This window comes from Bombina bombina, chromosome 4 (genome assembly GCF_027579735.1).
Source record: "Bombina bombina isolate aBomBom1 chromosome 4, aBomBom1.pri, whole genome shotgun sequence".
Taxonomy (NCBI): Eukaryota; Metazoa; Chordata; class Amphibia; order Anura; family Bombinatoridae; genus Bombina; species Bombina bombina.
Window position 1 is genome coordinate 609749912 of NC_069502.1, and position 16373 is coordinate 609766284.

At 42.6% G+C, this 16373-nt stretch overlaps 1 protein-coding gene across 1 annotated transcript in view; it reads right to left on the minus strand.

Moving 5' to 3' along the window:
• Positions 1-16373, minus strand: part of SEC63 (SEC63 homolog, protein translocation regulator) — a 259775-nt gene that overhangs the window by 71873 nt on the left and 171529 nt on the right. Inside the window, exons 14-16 of the mRNA XM_053710605.1 lie at positions 14403-14485; positions 13590-13652; positions 13311-13475 (exon numbers count right to left, since the gene is read on the minus strand). Of these exons, the coding sequence (XP_053566580.1) occupies positions 13311-13475; positions 13590-13652; positions 14403-14485 (311 nt within the window). The remainder of the gene's footprint in view (positions 1-13310; positions 13476-13589; positions 13653-14402; positions 14486-16373) is intronic.

Sequence of the window (16373 nt, forward strand, 5' to 3'; positions counted from 1 at the left end):
ACGCTTGCAATTCAACTGCAGACTTTCCTGTTTATACCCTGTCATGCTGCCCTATTACAACAGCAAAATAAGCATAATTGTCTGGCAGCCGATTGCAGCTAAATCTTTGAAGTTATTTTTGTTTCTTTTCTTTAAAATGCCTTTCTAGATCAATTCAGCTATGTTTACTATTGCCACCCCCGTGTGTAACATCCCTTATGATGGCTACTCAACCGGATGAATGGGACAGTTTAGCACTAAATTGAAGAGGGTCTTTCTTCCCCTAGGATAAGAGAGATGTACCTCGGAATGCAAATGTTAACCTGTAATTTTGGTTTTAGCTATGGAGCTTACATCTTTACTCAGATCATACAGCTAATTAATGTGAATAACTAACTTTCTTTCTGTGTGGCCCATACGTTGAAATGTATGTAATCCTTTATTTTTGGTATTACAAATAATGAATTTTTAGCCCTCGTTTTACATTGATTACCACAATTTTTATTGGCCTCATCTCCACTGTGAGCGGCCGGGACAGTGGAGTTTAGTAGTCCTCCCTATTAATAGCTGTTAATTAGGGCTATGATTCTATTGTCTATACTCACACTCATAAGGACCACAGAGATTCCACCATCACAAAGAGTTTTAGAGTTACATTGAGGCCTATAATGACCATCCTATAGTAAATTTACCTCATATATACCACAATTTTTAGGGTTTTCCAGCGCCCCATGACACTACTAGATAGCAACCCTAGCATTTCTCATATCTCACCTGAGAGAGTCACACATCCTAAGGCTATCTAATCAGTTATATTCAGACATCTCACATATCTAAAATAGAGTTTAGAGTTCTAACCAACTATAGCTACACCTTCCATCTCCTTTTTCCTGGATGGTCCAAAATTGGCCCTAAATGGTATGATATTCTTCTATATTAAACACATATTTACAAGGTTGAAGGTCCGAGAGTGGCCTTAGCTGCTAAAGGAGGTGAAAGTATTATTGAAGTTCCATATACTACCTTTCCCCCAAATCCCCATGTATACTCATTCTATTATGGTTTCAGTGGTCCAAGAGTGGCCGCTATGGCTTATTTGGGGACAATTGTGCTACAATCTCTTCCACTGTAAAGGGAACTTTGGGGGGGTTGTTCTAAAAATAAGGTTATGGTATATAGCAATTTGCTTTCTGTATTATAAATCATATATTGTGGATTTGCCATCTAACAATGCTATATTTGTGATGTCCTTCCTTAAGTTTACATGACGGCTATGCCATAGATTATTCTTATGCGCATGTGACTTATTGTGACTCTGTTTTTTATTTATTGAAGCAAATGATCCTTACCACTTGTACCTTTTAAAGTGAAGGTAAACTTTAATGAATCAGTGCCCTGTTTTTAAAAAATCTCATTAAAAACAGGGGAACTTTCATTCATCAAAGTATACATTTCACAGTTTTTGTAAAAAACTAAATTTATGCTTACCTGATAAATTTCTCTCTCTTGTGGTGTATCCAGTCCACGGGTTCATCCATTACTTGTGGGATATTCTCCTTCCCAACAGGAAGCTGCAAGAGGACACCCACAGCAGAGCTGTCTATATAGCTCCTCCCCTAACTGCCACCCCCAGTCATTCGACCGAAGACAAGCAAGAAAAAGGAGAAACTATAGGGTGCAGTGGGGACTGTAGTTTAAAAATAAAAAACACCTGCCTTAAAGTGACAGGGTGGGCCGTGGACTGGATACACCACAAGAGAAAGAAATTTATCAGGTAAGCATAAATTTTGTTTTCTCTTGTAAGGTGTATCCAGTCCACAGGTTCATCCATTACTTGTGGGATACCAATACCAAAGCTTTAGGACACGGATGAAGGGAGGGACAAGGCAGGCACTTAAACGGAAGGCATCACTGCCTGCAAGACCTTTCTCCCAAAAATAGCCTCAGAGGAAGCAAAAGTATCAAATTTGTAGAATTTAGAAAAAGTATGAAGCGAAGACCAAGTCACCGCCTTACAAATCTGTTCAACAGAGGCCTCATGTTTAAAAGCCCATGTGGAAGCTACCGCTCTAGTAGAAAGAGCTGTAATTCTTTGAAGAGGCTGCTGGCCAGCAGTCTCATAAACTAAATGGATTATGCTTCTCAGTCAAAAAGAAAGAAGTTGCCGAAGCCTTTTGGCCTCTCCTCTTTCCAGAGTAGACGACAAACAATGCAGATGTTTGACGAAAATCCTTAGTAGCTTGCAAATAAAACTTAAAAGCACGAACCACGTCAAGATTGTGTAACAGACGTTCCTTCTTTAAAGAAGGATTAGGACACAGTGACTGAACAACAATTTCCTGATTGATATTCCTATTAGATACTACCTTAGGAAGAAACCCAGGTTTGGTAAGCAAAACTACCTTATCTGCATGGAAGATCAGATAAGGGGAATCACACTGCAAGGCAGATAACTCTAAAACTCTTCGAGCCGAAGAGATAGCTACTAAAAACAGAACTTTCCAAGATAAAAGCTTAATATCTATGGAATGCAAGGGTTCAAACGGAACCCCTTGAAGAACTTTAAGAACTAAATTTAAACTCCATGGCGGAGCAACAGGTTTAAACACAGGCCTGATTCTAACCAAAGCCTGACAAAACGCCTGAACGTCTGGAACATCAGCCAGGCGCTTGTGCAAAAGAATAGACAGAGCAGAAATCTGTCCCTTTAAGGAACTAGCCGATAATCCCTTTTCCAATCCTTCTTGGAGAAAAGATAGTATCCTAGGAATCCTGACCTTACTCCACGAGTAACCCTTGGATTCACAACAATGAAGATATTTACACCATATCTTATGATAGATTTTCCTGATGACAGGCTTTCGAGCCTGAATCAAGGTATCAATGACCGACTCGGAGAAACCACGTTTTGATAAAATCAAGCGTTCAATCTCCAAGCAGTCAGACGCAGAGAAATTAGATTTGGATGTTTGAAAGGACCTTGGAGTAGAAGGTCCTGCCTCAGTGGCAGAGTCCATGGTGGAGAGGATGACATGTCCACCAGATCCGCATACCAAGTCCTGCGTGGCCACACAGGCGCTATCAAAATCACCAAAGCTCTCTCCTGCTTGATCTTGGCAATCAGGGAGGAGAGGAAACGGTGGAAACACATAAGCCAGGTTGAAGGCCCAGGGCACTGCTAGAGCATCTATCAGCGCTGCCTGGGGATCCCTTGACCTGGACCCGTAACAAGGAAGCTTGGCGTTCTGACGAGACACCATCAGATACAGTTCTGGTTTGCCCCAATGTTAAATCAGCTGGGCAAATACCTCCTGATGGAGCTCCCACTCCCACGGATGAAAAGTCTGCCGACTAAGAAAATCTGCCTCCCAGTTCTCTACTCCTGGGATATGGATAGCTGAGAGATGGAAAGAGTGAACCTCTGCCCATAGAATTATCTTGGAAACCTCCAACATTGCCAGGGGACTCCTTGTCCCCCCCCTGATGGTTGATATAGGCTACAGTCGTGATATTGTCCGACTGAAATCTGATGAACTTGGCCGCAGCTAGTTGAGGCCAAGCCTGAAGAGCATTGAATATCGCTCTTAGTTCCAGAATGTTTATCGGAAGGAGGGCTTCCTCCTGAGTCCACGAACCCTGAGCCTTCAGGGAGTTCCAGACTGCGCCCCAGCCCAGAAGGCTGGCATCTGTCGTCACTATAGTCCACTCTGGCCTGTGGAAACTCATTCCCCTGGACAGATGGACCCGAGATAACCACCAGAGAAGAGAATCCCTGGTCTCTTGATCCAGATTTAACAGAGGAGACATATCTGTGTAGTCCCCATTCCACTGGTTGAGCATGCAAAGTTGCAGTGGTCTGAGATGTAGGCTGGCAAACGGAACTATGTCCATTGCCGCTACCATTAGGCCGATCATTTCCATACACTGAGCCACTGATGGCGGAGAAGTGGAATGAAGAGCACGGCAAGAAGTTAGAAGTTTTGATATCCTGACTTCTGTCAGAAAAATTTTCATTTCTACTGAATCTATCAGAGTTCCTAGGAAGGAAACTCTTGTGAGAGGAGAGAGAGAACTCTTTTCTATGTTCACTTTCCACCCGTGAGACCTCAGAAAGGCCATAACAATGTCCGTATGGGACTTGGCGATATGAAAAGTCGACGCCTAAATCAGAATGTCGTCTAGGTAAGGGGCTACCGCTATGCCCCGTGGCCTTAGAGCCGCCAGAAGGGACCCTAGAACCTTTCGTAAAGATTCTTGGTGCCGTGGCTAACCCGAAGAGAAGAGCCACAAACTGGTAATGCCTGTCTAGGAAGGCGAACCGGAGGAACCGATGATTATCTCTGTGAATCGGAATGTGGAGATAAGCATCCTTTAAATCCACGGTAGTCATATATTGACCCTCCTGGATCATAGGGATAATGGTTCGGATTGTCTCCATCTTGAAGGATGGGACCCTGAGAAATTTATTTAGGATCTTGAGATCCAAGATAGGTCTGAAAGTTCCCTCTTTTTTGGGAACTATAAAGAGGTTTGAATAAAAACACAGCCTCTGTTCCTCTCTTGGAACTGGGTGGATCACTCCCATAACCAGTAGGTCTTGAATGAAACCTAAGAATGCCTCACTTTTTATCTGGTTTACAGATAGTTGTGAGAGATGAAATCTCCCCTTTGGAGATGAACCTTTGAATTCCAGAAGATATCCCTGGGAAACAATCTCTAGTGCCCAGGGATCCTGGACTTCTCCTGACCAAGCCTGGGCGAAGAGAGAAAGTCTGCCCCCTACTAGATCCGGTCCCGGATCGGGGGCTACTCCTTCATGCTGTCTTAGAGGCAGCCACAGGTTTCTTGGCCTGCTTCCCCTTGTTCCAAGCCTGGTTAGGTCTCCAGACTGGTTTGGACTGGGCGAAATTTCCCTCTTGTTTTGCATTAGAGGAAACTGAGGCTGCACCACTCTTGAAGTTTCGAAAGGAACAAAAATTATTCTGTTTGTTCCTCTTATTGGACCTATCCTGAGGAAGGGCGTGACCTTTTCCTCCAGTAATAACAGAAATGATCTCATTCAGACCGGGCCCAAATAGGGTCTGTCCCTTGAAGGGGATGTTAAGAAGCTTAGACTTTGAAGTAACGTCTGCTGACCAGGACTTAAGCCATAGCACCCTACGCGCCAAAATGGCAAAACCTGAATTCTTAGCCGTTAGTTTGGTTAACTGAAAAACTGCGTCAGAAATAAAGGAATTAGCTAACTTAAAGTGATGGTAAACTCTCCCCTTTATAAAATCAGTTCTGGAATGTAAGAGCTATTTTAGATGAAGTTTAATTCATTAGCTGTAATGAAGATGCAGTATAACAGTTATTAATATAGATATGAAATTCAAATACTGCATGCTCCTCCGCCCACTTCAAAAGTAAAATTTTCTGTGAGCTAACAGATTGAATTGTTGTCCAATCAGCGCTCTCCCCATATGGCACTTTTGTTGTAGCTAGAGCATTGATTGGAGAGTAATTCAATCATTTAGCTGACAGGAAAATTGACTTTTGAAGTGGGTGGTGTAACGTGGGGTATTTGAATTTCATATCTATATTAACCCCTTAATGACCACAATGTACCCTGTATGTCACTGGTCGTTAAGGGTTTTTTCAGGACATAATAGCACAAGTCTAGCAAGAACACGCTATTAATCCCCTCCCTCCAGCAGGCTTTGTGGAATAGAGCAGTCTCAACGTTGGTGGCAAGACCGCACTATAAAACATTCAAGTCCCAAAAAAAGGCCAGCAACATATAGGGTACGTCGCTGGTCCTTAAGGGGTTAATAACTAAGTAATAGCGCATCTTCATTGCACATGATGAATAAAACCCCATCTAAAATAGCGCTTACATTCCAGATCTGATTTTATAAAGTGGAGAGTTTACCATCACTTTAAGAGCTTTAATCCTGTCTAGAATGTCGTCTAGCGGAGTCTCCACCTGCAGAGCCTCCTCAAGAGACTCTAACCAAAAAGCCGCTGCAGCAGTAACTGGGGCTATGCATGCAAGTGGCTGGAGAATAAAACCTTGATGAATAAAAATTTTCTTAAGGAGACCCTCCAATTTTTTATCCATAGGATCTAGGAAAGCACAACTGTCCTCGACGGGGATAGTTGTACGCTTAGCTAGGGTAGAGACTGCTCCCTCCACCTTAGGCACCATCTGCCATGAGTCCCGTACGGCGGCATCTATGGGAAACATCTTTTTGAAAGCAGGAGGGGGAGAGAACGGCACACCTGGTCTATCCCATTCCTTAGTAATAATTTCCGAAAACCTCTTAGGGATTGGAAAAACCTCAGTGTAAACAGGCACTGCAAAGTATTTGTCCATTTTACACAATTTCTCTGGAACCACAATGGGGTCACAATCATCCAGTCTCGCTAAAACCTCCCTAAGCAATAAGCGGAGGTGTTCAAGCTTAAATTTAAACGCTGTCATTTCAGAATCAGACTGAAGCAACGCCTTCCCTGAGTCTGAAATGTCACCCACAGATAGAAGCTCACCTGCCTCGGCTTCTGAGTATTGTGAGGGTATATCGGACACAGGCATTAAAGCGTCAGAAAGCTCTGTATTAGTTCTAGCCCCAGAGCTGTCTCGCTTTCCTTGTAACCCTGGCAGTTTGGAAAATACCTCTGTGAGGGTAGCATTCATAACTGCCGCCATGTCCTGTAAGGTAAAAGAATTAGACGCACTAGATGTACTTGGTGTCACTTGAGCGGGAGTTATAGGTTCTGACACATGGGGAGAGCTAGATGGCATAATCTCCCTTTTTTCAGTCAGAGAATCCCCTGGAGATAAATCTTTAAGCGCCATAATATGGTCTTTATAGTTTATAGAAATTTCAGTACATTTGGTACACATTCTAAGAGGGGGTTCCACCATGGCTTCTAAACATATTGATCAAGGAGTTTCCTCTATGTCAGACATGTTTAACAGACTAGTAATGAGACAAGCAAGCTTGGAAAACACTTTAATAAAGGTAAAAGAGCAATTAAACAAAAACGTTACTGTGCCTTTAAGAGGAAAAAAAACGAACACAAACTGCAAAACAGTGTAAAAATATAGTAAAGTCTTTGAAATGTTTACAGTGTGTGTAAGGGACTAAAGCAACATTGCACCCACTTGCAAATGGATGATTAACCCCTTAGGCCCCAAACCGGATTTAAAAACGTTAAAAAACGTTACAAGACAGTTAAGCACCCTGCCAAAGCTCTGCTGAGGCTCCTACCTGCCCTCAAGTACGATTTTGTGCAGAAATAAAACCCCTTATAATGGTCCTCAGGTGCCAGATGACTCCTCTAGGGAAGCTGGATGTCTCAGTCTGAATTAAAACTGCGCATTTAGAGCGCTAAAATAGGCCCCTCCCACCATGTACTGGATGCCAGAGGGGCCTTAAAGTGATGGTAAATTTTCAATATTTGGGAAATATATTATTAATCCTCAGTTCTTTCTAACCGAAGTCGCTATGTTTATTCCTTATTTATTTGATTATTTTCTATAATAAATCATGTATTACTCACAGAGCGTTATCGCTCCTTCCTCCGCCCCTGTCATTACTTCCTGTTATTTTCTATAGCCGGACAGAAAGCAGAACCACCCATCGCGATGTCATAGTATTGGAATCCAAATCTTCAACTTTAGCTATGCGCATGCGTTTCAAATACATTATTCTACGGTCTCATCGATCCGATGTCTAGCGCATGCGCATTGTTAACTTAGGGCGTGTTTGATTATATCAGTGTCGCCGACTGGCCTGGGCTGTTATTGGTATGTTAAAACACGTGGGATTAATAAATCAATGGCGGCCGTGGTACGGGAGGAGGAAAACAGAATTTATGTTTACCTGATAAATTACTTTCTCTAACGGTGTGTCCGGTCCACGGCGTCATCCTTACTTGTGGGACATTCTCTTCCCCAACAGGAAATGGCAAAGAGCCCAGCAAAGCTGGTCACATGATCCCTCCTAGGCTCCGCCTACCCCAGTCATTCGACCGACGTTAAGGAGGAATATTTGCATAGGAGAAACCATATGATACCGTGGTGACTGTAGTTAAAGAAAATAAATTATCAGACCTGATTAAAAAACCAGGGCGGGCCGTGGACCGGACACACCGTTGGAGAAAGTAATTTATCAGGTAAACATAAATTCTGTTTTCTCCAACATAGGTGTGTCCGGTCCACGGCGTCATCCTTACTTGTGGGAACCAATACCAAAGCTTTAGGACACGGATGAAGGGAGGGAGCAAATCAGGTCACCTAAATGGAAGGCACCACGGCTTGCAAAACCTTTCTCCCAAAAATAGCCTCAGAAGAAGCAAAAGTATCAAACTTGTAAAATTTGGTAAAAGTGTGCAGTGAAGACCAAGTCGCTGCCCTACATATCTGATCAACAGAAGCCTCGTTCTTGAAGGCCCATGTGGAAGCCACAGCCCTAGTGGAAGGAGCTGTGATCCTCTCAGGAGGCTGCCGTCCGGCAGTCTCGTAAGCCAATCTGATGATGCTTTTAATCCAAAAAGAGAGAGAGGTAGAAGTTTCTTTTTGACCTCTCCTTTTACCAGAATAAACAACAAACAAGGAAGATGTTTGTCTAAAATCCTTTGTAGCATCTAAATAGAATTTTAGAGCGCGAACAACATCCAAATTGTGCAACAAACGTTCCTTCTTCGAAACTGGTTTCGGACACAGAGAAGGCACGACTATCTCCTGGTTAATGTTTTTGTTAGAAACAACTTTTGGAAGAAAACCAGGTTTAGTACGTAAAACCACCTTATCTGCATGGAACACCAGATAAGGAGGAGAACACTGCAGAGCAGATAATTCTGAAACTCTTCTAGCAGAAGAAATTGCAACCAAAAACAAAACTTTCCAAGATAATAACTTAATATCAACGGAATGTAAGGGTTCAAACGGAACCCCCTGAAGAACTGAAAGAACTAAGTTGAGACTCCAAGGAGGAGTCAAAGGTTTGTAAACAGGCTTGATTCTAACCAGAGCCTGAACAAAGGCTTGAACATCTGGCACAGCTGCCAGCTTTTTGTGAAGTAACACAGACAAGGCAGAAATCTGTCTCATCAAGGAACTTGCAGATAATCCTTTTTTCCAATCCTTCTCGAAGGAAGGATAGAATCTTAGGAATCTTAACCTTGTCCCAAGGGAATCCTTTAGATTCACACCAACAGATATATTTTTTCCAAATTTTGTGGTAAATTTTTCTAGTTACAGGCTTTCTGGCCTGAACAAGAGTATCAATAACAGAATCTGAGAACCCTCGCTTTGATAAGATCAAGCGTTCAATCTCCAAGCAGTCAGCTGGAGTGGGACCAGATTCGGATGTTCGAACGGACCTTGAACAAGAAGGTCTCGTCTCAAAGGTAGCTTCCATGGTGGAGCCGATGACATATTCACCAGATCTGCATACCAAGTCCTGCGTGGCCACGCAGGAGCTATCAAGATCACCGACGCCCTCTCCTGATTGATCCTGGCTACCAGCCTGGGGATGAGAGGAAACGGCGGGAATACATAAGCTAGTTTGAAGGTCCAAGGTGCTACTAGTGCATCTACTAGAGTCGCCTTGGGATCCCTGGATCTGGACCCATAGCAAGGAACCTTGAAGTTCTGACGAGAGGCCATCAGATCCATGTCTGGAATGCCCCACAGTTGAGTGATTTGGGCAAAGATTTCCGGATGGAGTTCCCACTCCCCCGGATGCAATGTCTGACGACTCAGAAAATCCGCTTCCCAATTTTCCACTCCTGGGATGTGGATTGCAGACAGGTGGCAGGAGCGAGTCTCCGCCCATTGAATGATTTTGGTCACTTCTTCCATCGCCAGGGAACTCCTTGTTCCCCCCTGATGGTTGATGTACGCAACAGTCGTCATGTTGTCTGATTGAAACCGTATGAACTTGGCCCTCGCTAGCTGAGGCCAAGCCTTGAGAGCATTGAATATCGCTCTCAGTTCCAGAATATTTATCGGTAGAAGAGATTCTTCCCGAGACCAAAGACCCTGAGCTTTCAGGGATCCCCAGACCGCGCCCCAGCCCATCAGACTGGCGTCGGTCGTGACAATGACCCACTCTGGTCTGCGGGAGGTCACCCCTTGTGACAGGTTGTCCATGGACAGCCACCAACGGAGTGAGTCTCTGGTCCTCTGATTTACTTGTATCTTCGGAGACAAGTCTGTATAGTCCCCATTCCACTGACTGAGCATACACAGTTGTAATGGTCTTAGATGAATGCGCGCAAAAGGAACTATGTCCATTGCCGCTACCATCAAACCTATCACTTCCATGCACTGCGCTATGGAAGGAAGAGGAACGGAATGAAGTATCCGACAAGAGTTTAGAAGTTTTGTTTTTCTGGTCTCTGTCAGAAAAATCCTCATTTCTAAGGAGTCTATTATTGTTCCCAAGAAGGGAACTCTTGTCGACGGAGATAGAGAACTCTTTTCCACGTTCACTTTCCTCCACGAGATCTGAGAAAGGCCAGGACTATGTCCGTGTGAGCCTTTGCTTGAGGAAGGGACGACGCTTGAATCAGAATGTCGTCCAAGTAAGGTACTACAGCAATGCCCCTTGGTCTTAGCACCGCCAGAAGGGACCCTAGTACCTTTGTGAAAATCCTTGGAGCAGTGGCTAATCCGAAAGGAAGCGCCACGAACTGGTAATGCTTGCCCAGGAATGCGAACCTTAGGAACCGATGATGTTCCTTGTGGACAGGAATATGTAGATACGCATCCTTTAAATCCACCGTGGTCAAGAATTGACCTTCCTGGATGGAAGGATTGTTCGAATGGTTTCCATTTTGGACGATGGAACCTTGAGAAACTTGTTTAGGATCTTGAGATCTAAGATTGGTCTGAACGTTCCCTCTTTTTTGGGAACTACGAACAGATTGGAGTAGAACCCCATCCCTCGTTCTTTTAATGGAACAGGATGAATCATTTCCAGAAGATAACCTTGGGAGACTATTTCTAGCGCCCAAGGATCCAGAACATCTCTTGCCCAAGCCTGAGTGAAGAGAGAGAGTCTGCCCCCCACCAAATCCGGTCCCAGATCGGGGGCCCGCATCTCATGCTGTCTTGGGAGCAGTGGCAGGTTTCTTGGCCTGCTTTCCTTTGTTCCAGCCTTGCATTGGTTCTTAAAGCCTTAAAAGTATTGCACACCAAATTTGGAAGCTTTAACCCTTAAAATAACGGAACCGGAGCCGTTTTTATATTTAACCCCTTTACAGTCCCTGGAATCTGCTTTGCTGAGACCCAACCAAGCCCAAAGGGGAATACGATACCAAATGATGCCTTCAGAAAGACTTTTCTATGTATCAGAGCTCCACACACATGCAGCTGCATGTCATGCTGTTCTCAAAAACAAGTGCGCCATACCGGCGCGAAAATGAGGCTCTGACTATGATTAGGGAAAGCCCCTATAGAATAAGGTGTCTAAAACAGTGCCTGCCGATATTATTTTACAAAAAATACCCAGATTAAATGATTCCTCAAGGCTAAATATGTGTAAATATGATCAATTTAGCCCAGAAAATGTCTACAGTCTTAATAAGCCCTTGTGAAGCCCTTATTTACTGTCTGAATAAAAATGGCTTACCGGATCCCATAGGGAAAATGACAGCTTCCAGCATTACATCGTCTTGTTAGAATGTGTCATACCTCAAGCAGCAAAAGACTGCTCACTGTTCCCCCAACTGAAGTTAATTCCTCTCAACAGTCCTGTGTGGAACAGCCATGGATTTTAGTAACGGTTGCTAAAATCATTTTCCTCATACAAACAGAAATCTTCATCTCTTTTCTGTTTCAGAGTAAATAGTACATACCAGCACTATTTTAAAATAACAAACTCTTGATTGAATAATAAAAACTACAGTTAAACACTAAAAAACTCTAAGCCATCTCCGTGGAGATGTTGCCTGTACAACGGCAAAGAGAATGACTGGGGTAGGCGGAGCCTAGGAGGGATCATGTGACCAGCTTTGCTGGGCTCTTTGCCATTTCCTGTTGGGGAAGAGAATGTCCCACAAGTAAGGATGACGCCGTGGACCGGACACACCTATGTTGGAGAAAATATGTTAAAATTCTGCTATTTCAGACAAAAAAATTAAATAGAACAAGCGGTTTGCATGTTTTCATGAATGAAAGTCTACTTATTTTTTTAATTTGCATAAGAATACAAGTTTGAAGTATTTACCATCACTTTAAGAAAATACTCCTAGGAGTATCTGATTAGCCATGTGGAAACTAGGCACCAAATAAAGAGTTATCTCCCACAGAGAAAAAACGTCCTATTTTTGAATTCATGTAAACGTTTAACTGTCACTAAGTAACAAGAGTATTACCCTGTTTTGTAAGCATGATCCCAGTCGCTGTTAAATCACTGCATCAGGCTTACCTCAAATACACAAGGCTATGTCAGCATTTTCTAGAAGTCATTCATCACTCTAGAAATAAATATACTGAACATACCTCAAAGCAGGTAATCTGCAGACCGTTCCCCCAACTGAAGTTGTCCCATACTCTTCAGTTATGTGTGAGAACAGCAATGGACCTTAGTTACAAACCGCTAAGATCATCAACCTCAAGGCAGAACTCTTCTTCTAATTTCTGCCTGAGAGTAAAACAGTACAACGCCGGTACCGTTTAAAAACAACAAACTTTTGATTGAAGGTAAAACTACACTAAGTCACCACATATCTCTTGATACTTCCTATCTTGTCGAGAGCTGCAAGAGAATGACTGGGGGTGGCAGTTAGGGGAGGAGCTATATAGACAGCTCTGCTGTGGGTGTCCTCTTGCAGCTTCCTGTTGGGAAAGAGAGTATCCCACAAGTAATAGATGAACCCGTGGACTGGATACACCTTACAAGAGAAATACTTACCTTTTATTCTGGAAGCCGCTTCAGCGCTTCCCCTGCCTGTCGCAAGTCTCTACTTACGTCACCAATGAAGAATCTGGTTTCCTCCAATCACGGCGTGGCCTCAGGCAATGTTTGCTATGGGGGGAGAAGCCGTGATTGGAGGAAGCCGGATTCGTCATTAGTGACGTATGAAGAGACTTGCGATGGGCGGGGGAAGCACTGGAGCGGCTTCCAGAATAAAAGGTATTTTTACAAAAACGGTGAAATGTAAACTTTGATGAATGAAAGTGCCCCTGTTTTTAATGGTATTTTTAAAAACAGGGCACCGATTCATCAAAGTTTACCTTCACTTTAAACCTCAAAAATATATAAAAAAAAATAGTTTTAATAATCTCTAAACAGGCATAAAGCAAAGCATATAAGGTTTTAATTAAACATACTCACATTTCCAACAACACCATTTGCTTGTTTCTGTTTGATTTGTTTTTGTGGTGGCAATGGAGTTGCTTTCTTTTTCAATGGCTTCTTTTTCTTTGCTTTGGAAGACTTTTTGGCAGGTTTATTTTTTTGCTGCCAGCCTTTGCTTTCCTTTTTTCTGACCTCTCCTTGCTGGAAAATGCAATACAAGTTGAAATAAGGGTCTGAAATTTTTGTGTTGGTTACTGTAGCAGTCTAAACAAAAAATGCATATTGAAGAGTACACCAAAAAAACCAAACACTTACATTTCCTTCTTCTACAGGCTGATCTTCCGCTGAACATGTGGATTGTTCTTTTTCAAAGACTTCCTAGGGGAGAAGAAGAAATGAGTATTTCTAGGGAGAAGTTATCAACATAACTAATATACAATAATTGTACAAAGTATAATGTACACTAACACTATTATCTTATCATAATTAATACTAAGTTTGAGGAATAATGGTGAGAACATACACAACAATTCCAAAATATATTGGAAGGCTGCAAAATCTAGTTTCAGCCAGTGAACTTCAATCAATTAAATCTATTTTTTATTTTAAAATACTAAGGCCTAGATGCCACTGCAGTTTACATTTTTGATACCAAGTAGTGCAAAGAATGAGAACACCTACAAATAAAATAACGTCAAAGCCTTTGGCCTTTCGTACATTAGGGGTACATCAAGTTAGGTGAAAGACCACACAGGTCAACATAAGTCTACAAAAGTGTTTCAACTCAAGTCTTAAAAAGGCACACCAAGGGGTTATATATTCACGATATCTGGACTAGAGTACAGGTACGCTAATTAGTAACCATGGTTACTAACCTGCTCTCGCCCATCGGCTGATTATCCTGAAAATCTGCCTGTGTGCCTTCAGGACTAGAGTTGAAAACAAATCTACCAGGTAAGCATGCATTTTATTTCATGATGTTGAGTCCACAAGAAATATTTCTAAAAGAAAATCTATACTATTAACCCCACTACAGACTTAAAGTCTGTATTTACAAATCAATTTGAAACAAAACATTTATCTAAGATTATCTCTACACAAATGCCATAAACTTCAGGTCGTACTTACAGACATTGTTTGTCTTTTTAATGTGACCTGGACCGTGACAAGTGATCCGACTGTAATATTATTGCTATCTTCATCGTCTAGAACTGAAAAAATAAAAACATTAGGGAAAAAAATAATTAGAAAACATTGCTTGCATCATTTGAAAACTTAGACAAAATTCATATAATGCAAACTCTCCCAGAGTAGAATATATGAAGATACCACATAATGAACTTAAACATAATTTATGCTTACCTGATACATTTATTTCTCTTGTAGTGTATCCAGTCCACGGATCATCCATTACTTGTGGGATATTCTCCTTCCCAACAGGAAGTTGCAAGAGGATCACCCACAGCAGAGCTGCTATATAGCTCCTCCCCTCACTGCCATATCCAGTCATTCGACCGAAACAAGCCGAGAAAGGAGAAACCATAGGGTGCAGTGGTGACTGTAGTTTAATTAAAATTTAGACCTGCCTTAAAAGGACAGGGCGGGCCGTGGACTGGATACACTACAAGAGAAATAAATTTATCAGGTAAGCATAAATTATGTTTTCTCTTGTTAAGTGTATACAGTCCACGGATCATCCATTACTTGTGGGATACCAATACCAAAGCTAAAGTACACGGATGATGGGAGGGACAATGCAGCAACTTAAACGGAAGGAACCACTGCCTGTAGAACCTTTCTCCCAAAAACAGCCTCCGAAGAAGCAAAAGTGTCAAATTTGTAAAATTTTGAAAAGGTGTGAAGCGAAGACCAAGTCGCGGCCTTGCAAATCTGTTCAACAGAGGCCTCATTTTTAAAGGCCCAGGTGGAAGCCACAGCTCTAGTAGAATGAGCTGTAATCCTTTCAGGGAGCTGCTGTCTAGCAGTCTCATAGGCTAAGCGTATTATGCTCCGAAGCCAAAAGGAGAGAGAGGTTGCCGAAGCTTTTTGACCTCTCCTCTGTCCAGAGTAAACGACAAACAGGGCAGATGTTTGACGAAAATGTTAAGTAGCCTGTAAGTAAAACTTCAAGGCACGGACTACGTCCAGATTATGCAAAAGACGTTCCTTCTTTGAAGAAGGATTAGGACACAATGATGGAACAACAATCTCTTGATTGATATTCCTGTTAGAAACCACCTTAGGTAAAAACCCAGGTTTGGTACGCAGAACTACCTTGTCTGAATGAAAAATCAGATAAGGAGAATCACAATGTAAGGCAGATAACTCAGAGACTCTTCGAGCCGAGGAAATAGCCATCAAAAACAGAACTTTCCAAGATAAAAGTTTAATATCAATGGAATGAAGGGGTTCAAACGGAACTCCCTGAAGAACTTTAAGAACCAAGTTTAAGCTCCACGGGGGAGCAACAGTTTTTAACACAGGCTTAATCCTAACCAAAGCCTGACAAAATACCTGGACGTCTGGAACTTCTGCCAGACGCTTGTGCAAAAGAATAGACAGAGCAGAGATCTGTCCTTTTAAAGAACTAGCTTATAAGCCTTTGTCCAAACCCTCTTGGAGAAAGGACAATATCCTAGGAATCCTAACCTTACTCCATGAGTAACTCTTGGATTCACACCAATAAAGATATTTACGCCATATCTTATGGTAGATTTTCCTGGTGACAGGCTTCCGAGCCTGTATTAAGGTATCAATGACTGACTCGGAGAAGCCACGCCTTGATAGAATCAAGCGTTCAATCTCCATGCAGTCAGTCTCAGAGAAAGTAGATTTGGATGATTGAAAGGACCTTGTATTAGAAAGTCCTGCCTCAGAGGCAGAGTCCATGGTGGAAGAGATGACATGTCCACTAGGTCTGCATACCAGGTCCTGCGTGGCGCTATCAAAATCACCGATGCTCTCTCCTGTTTGATTTTGGCAATCAGTCGAGGGAGCAGAGGAAACGGTGGAAACACATAGGCCAGGTTGAAGAACCAAGGAGCTGCTAGAGCATCTAACAGCGTTGCTCCCGGGTCTCTGGACCTGGATCCGTAACAA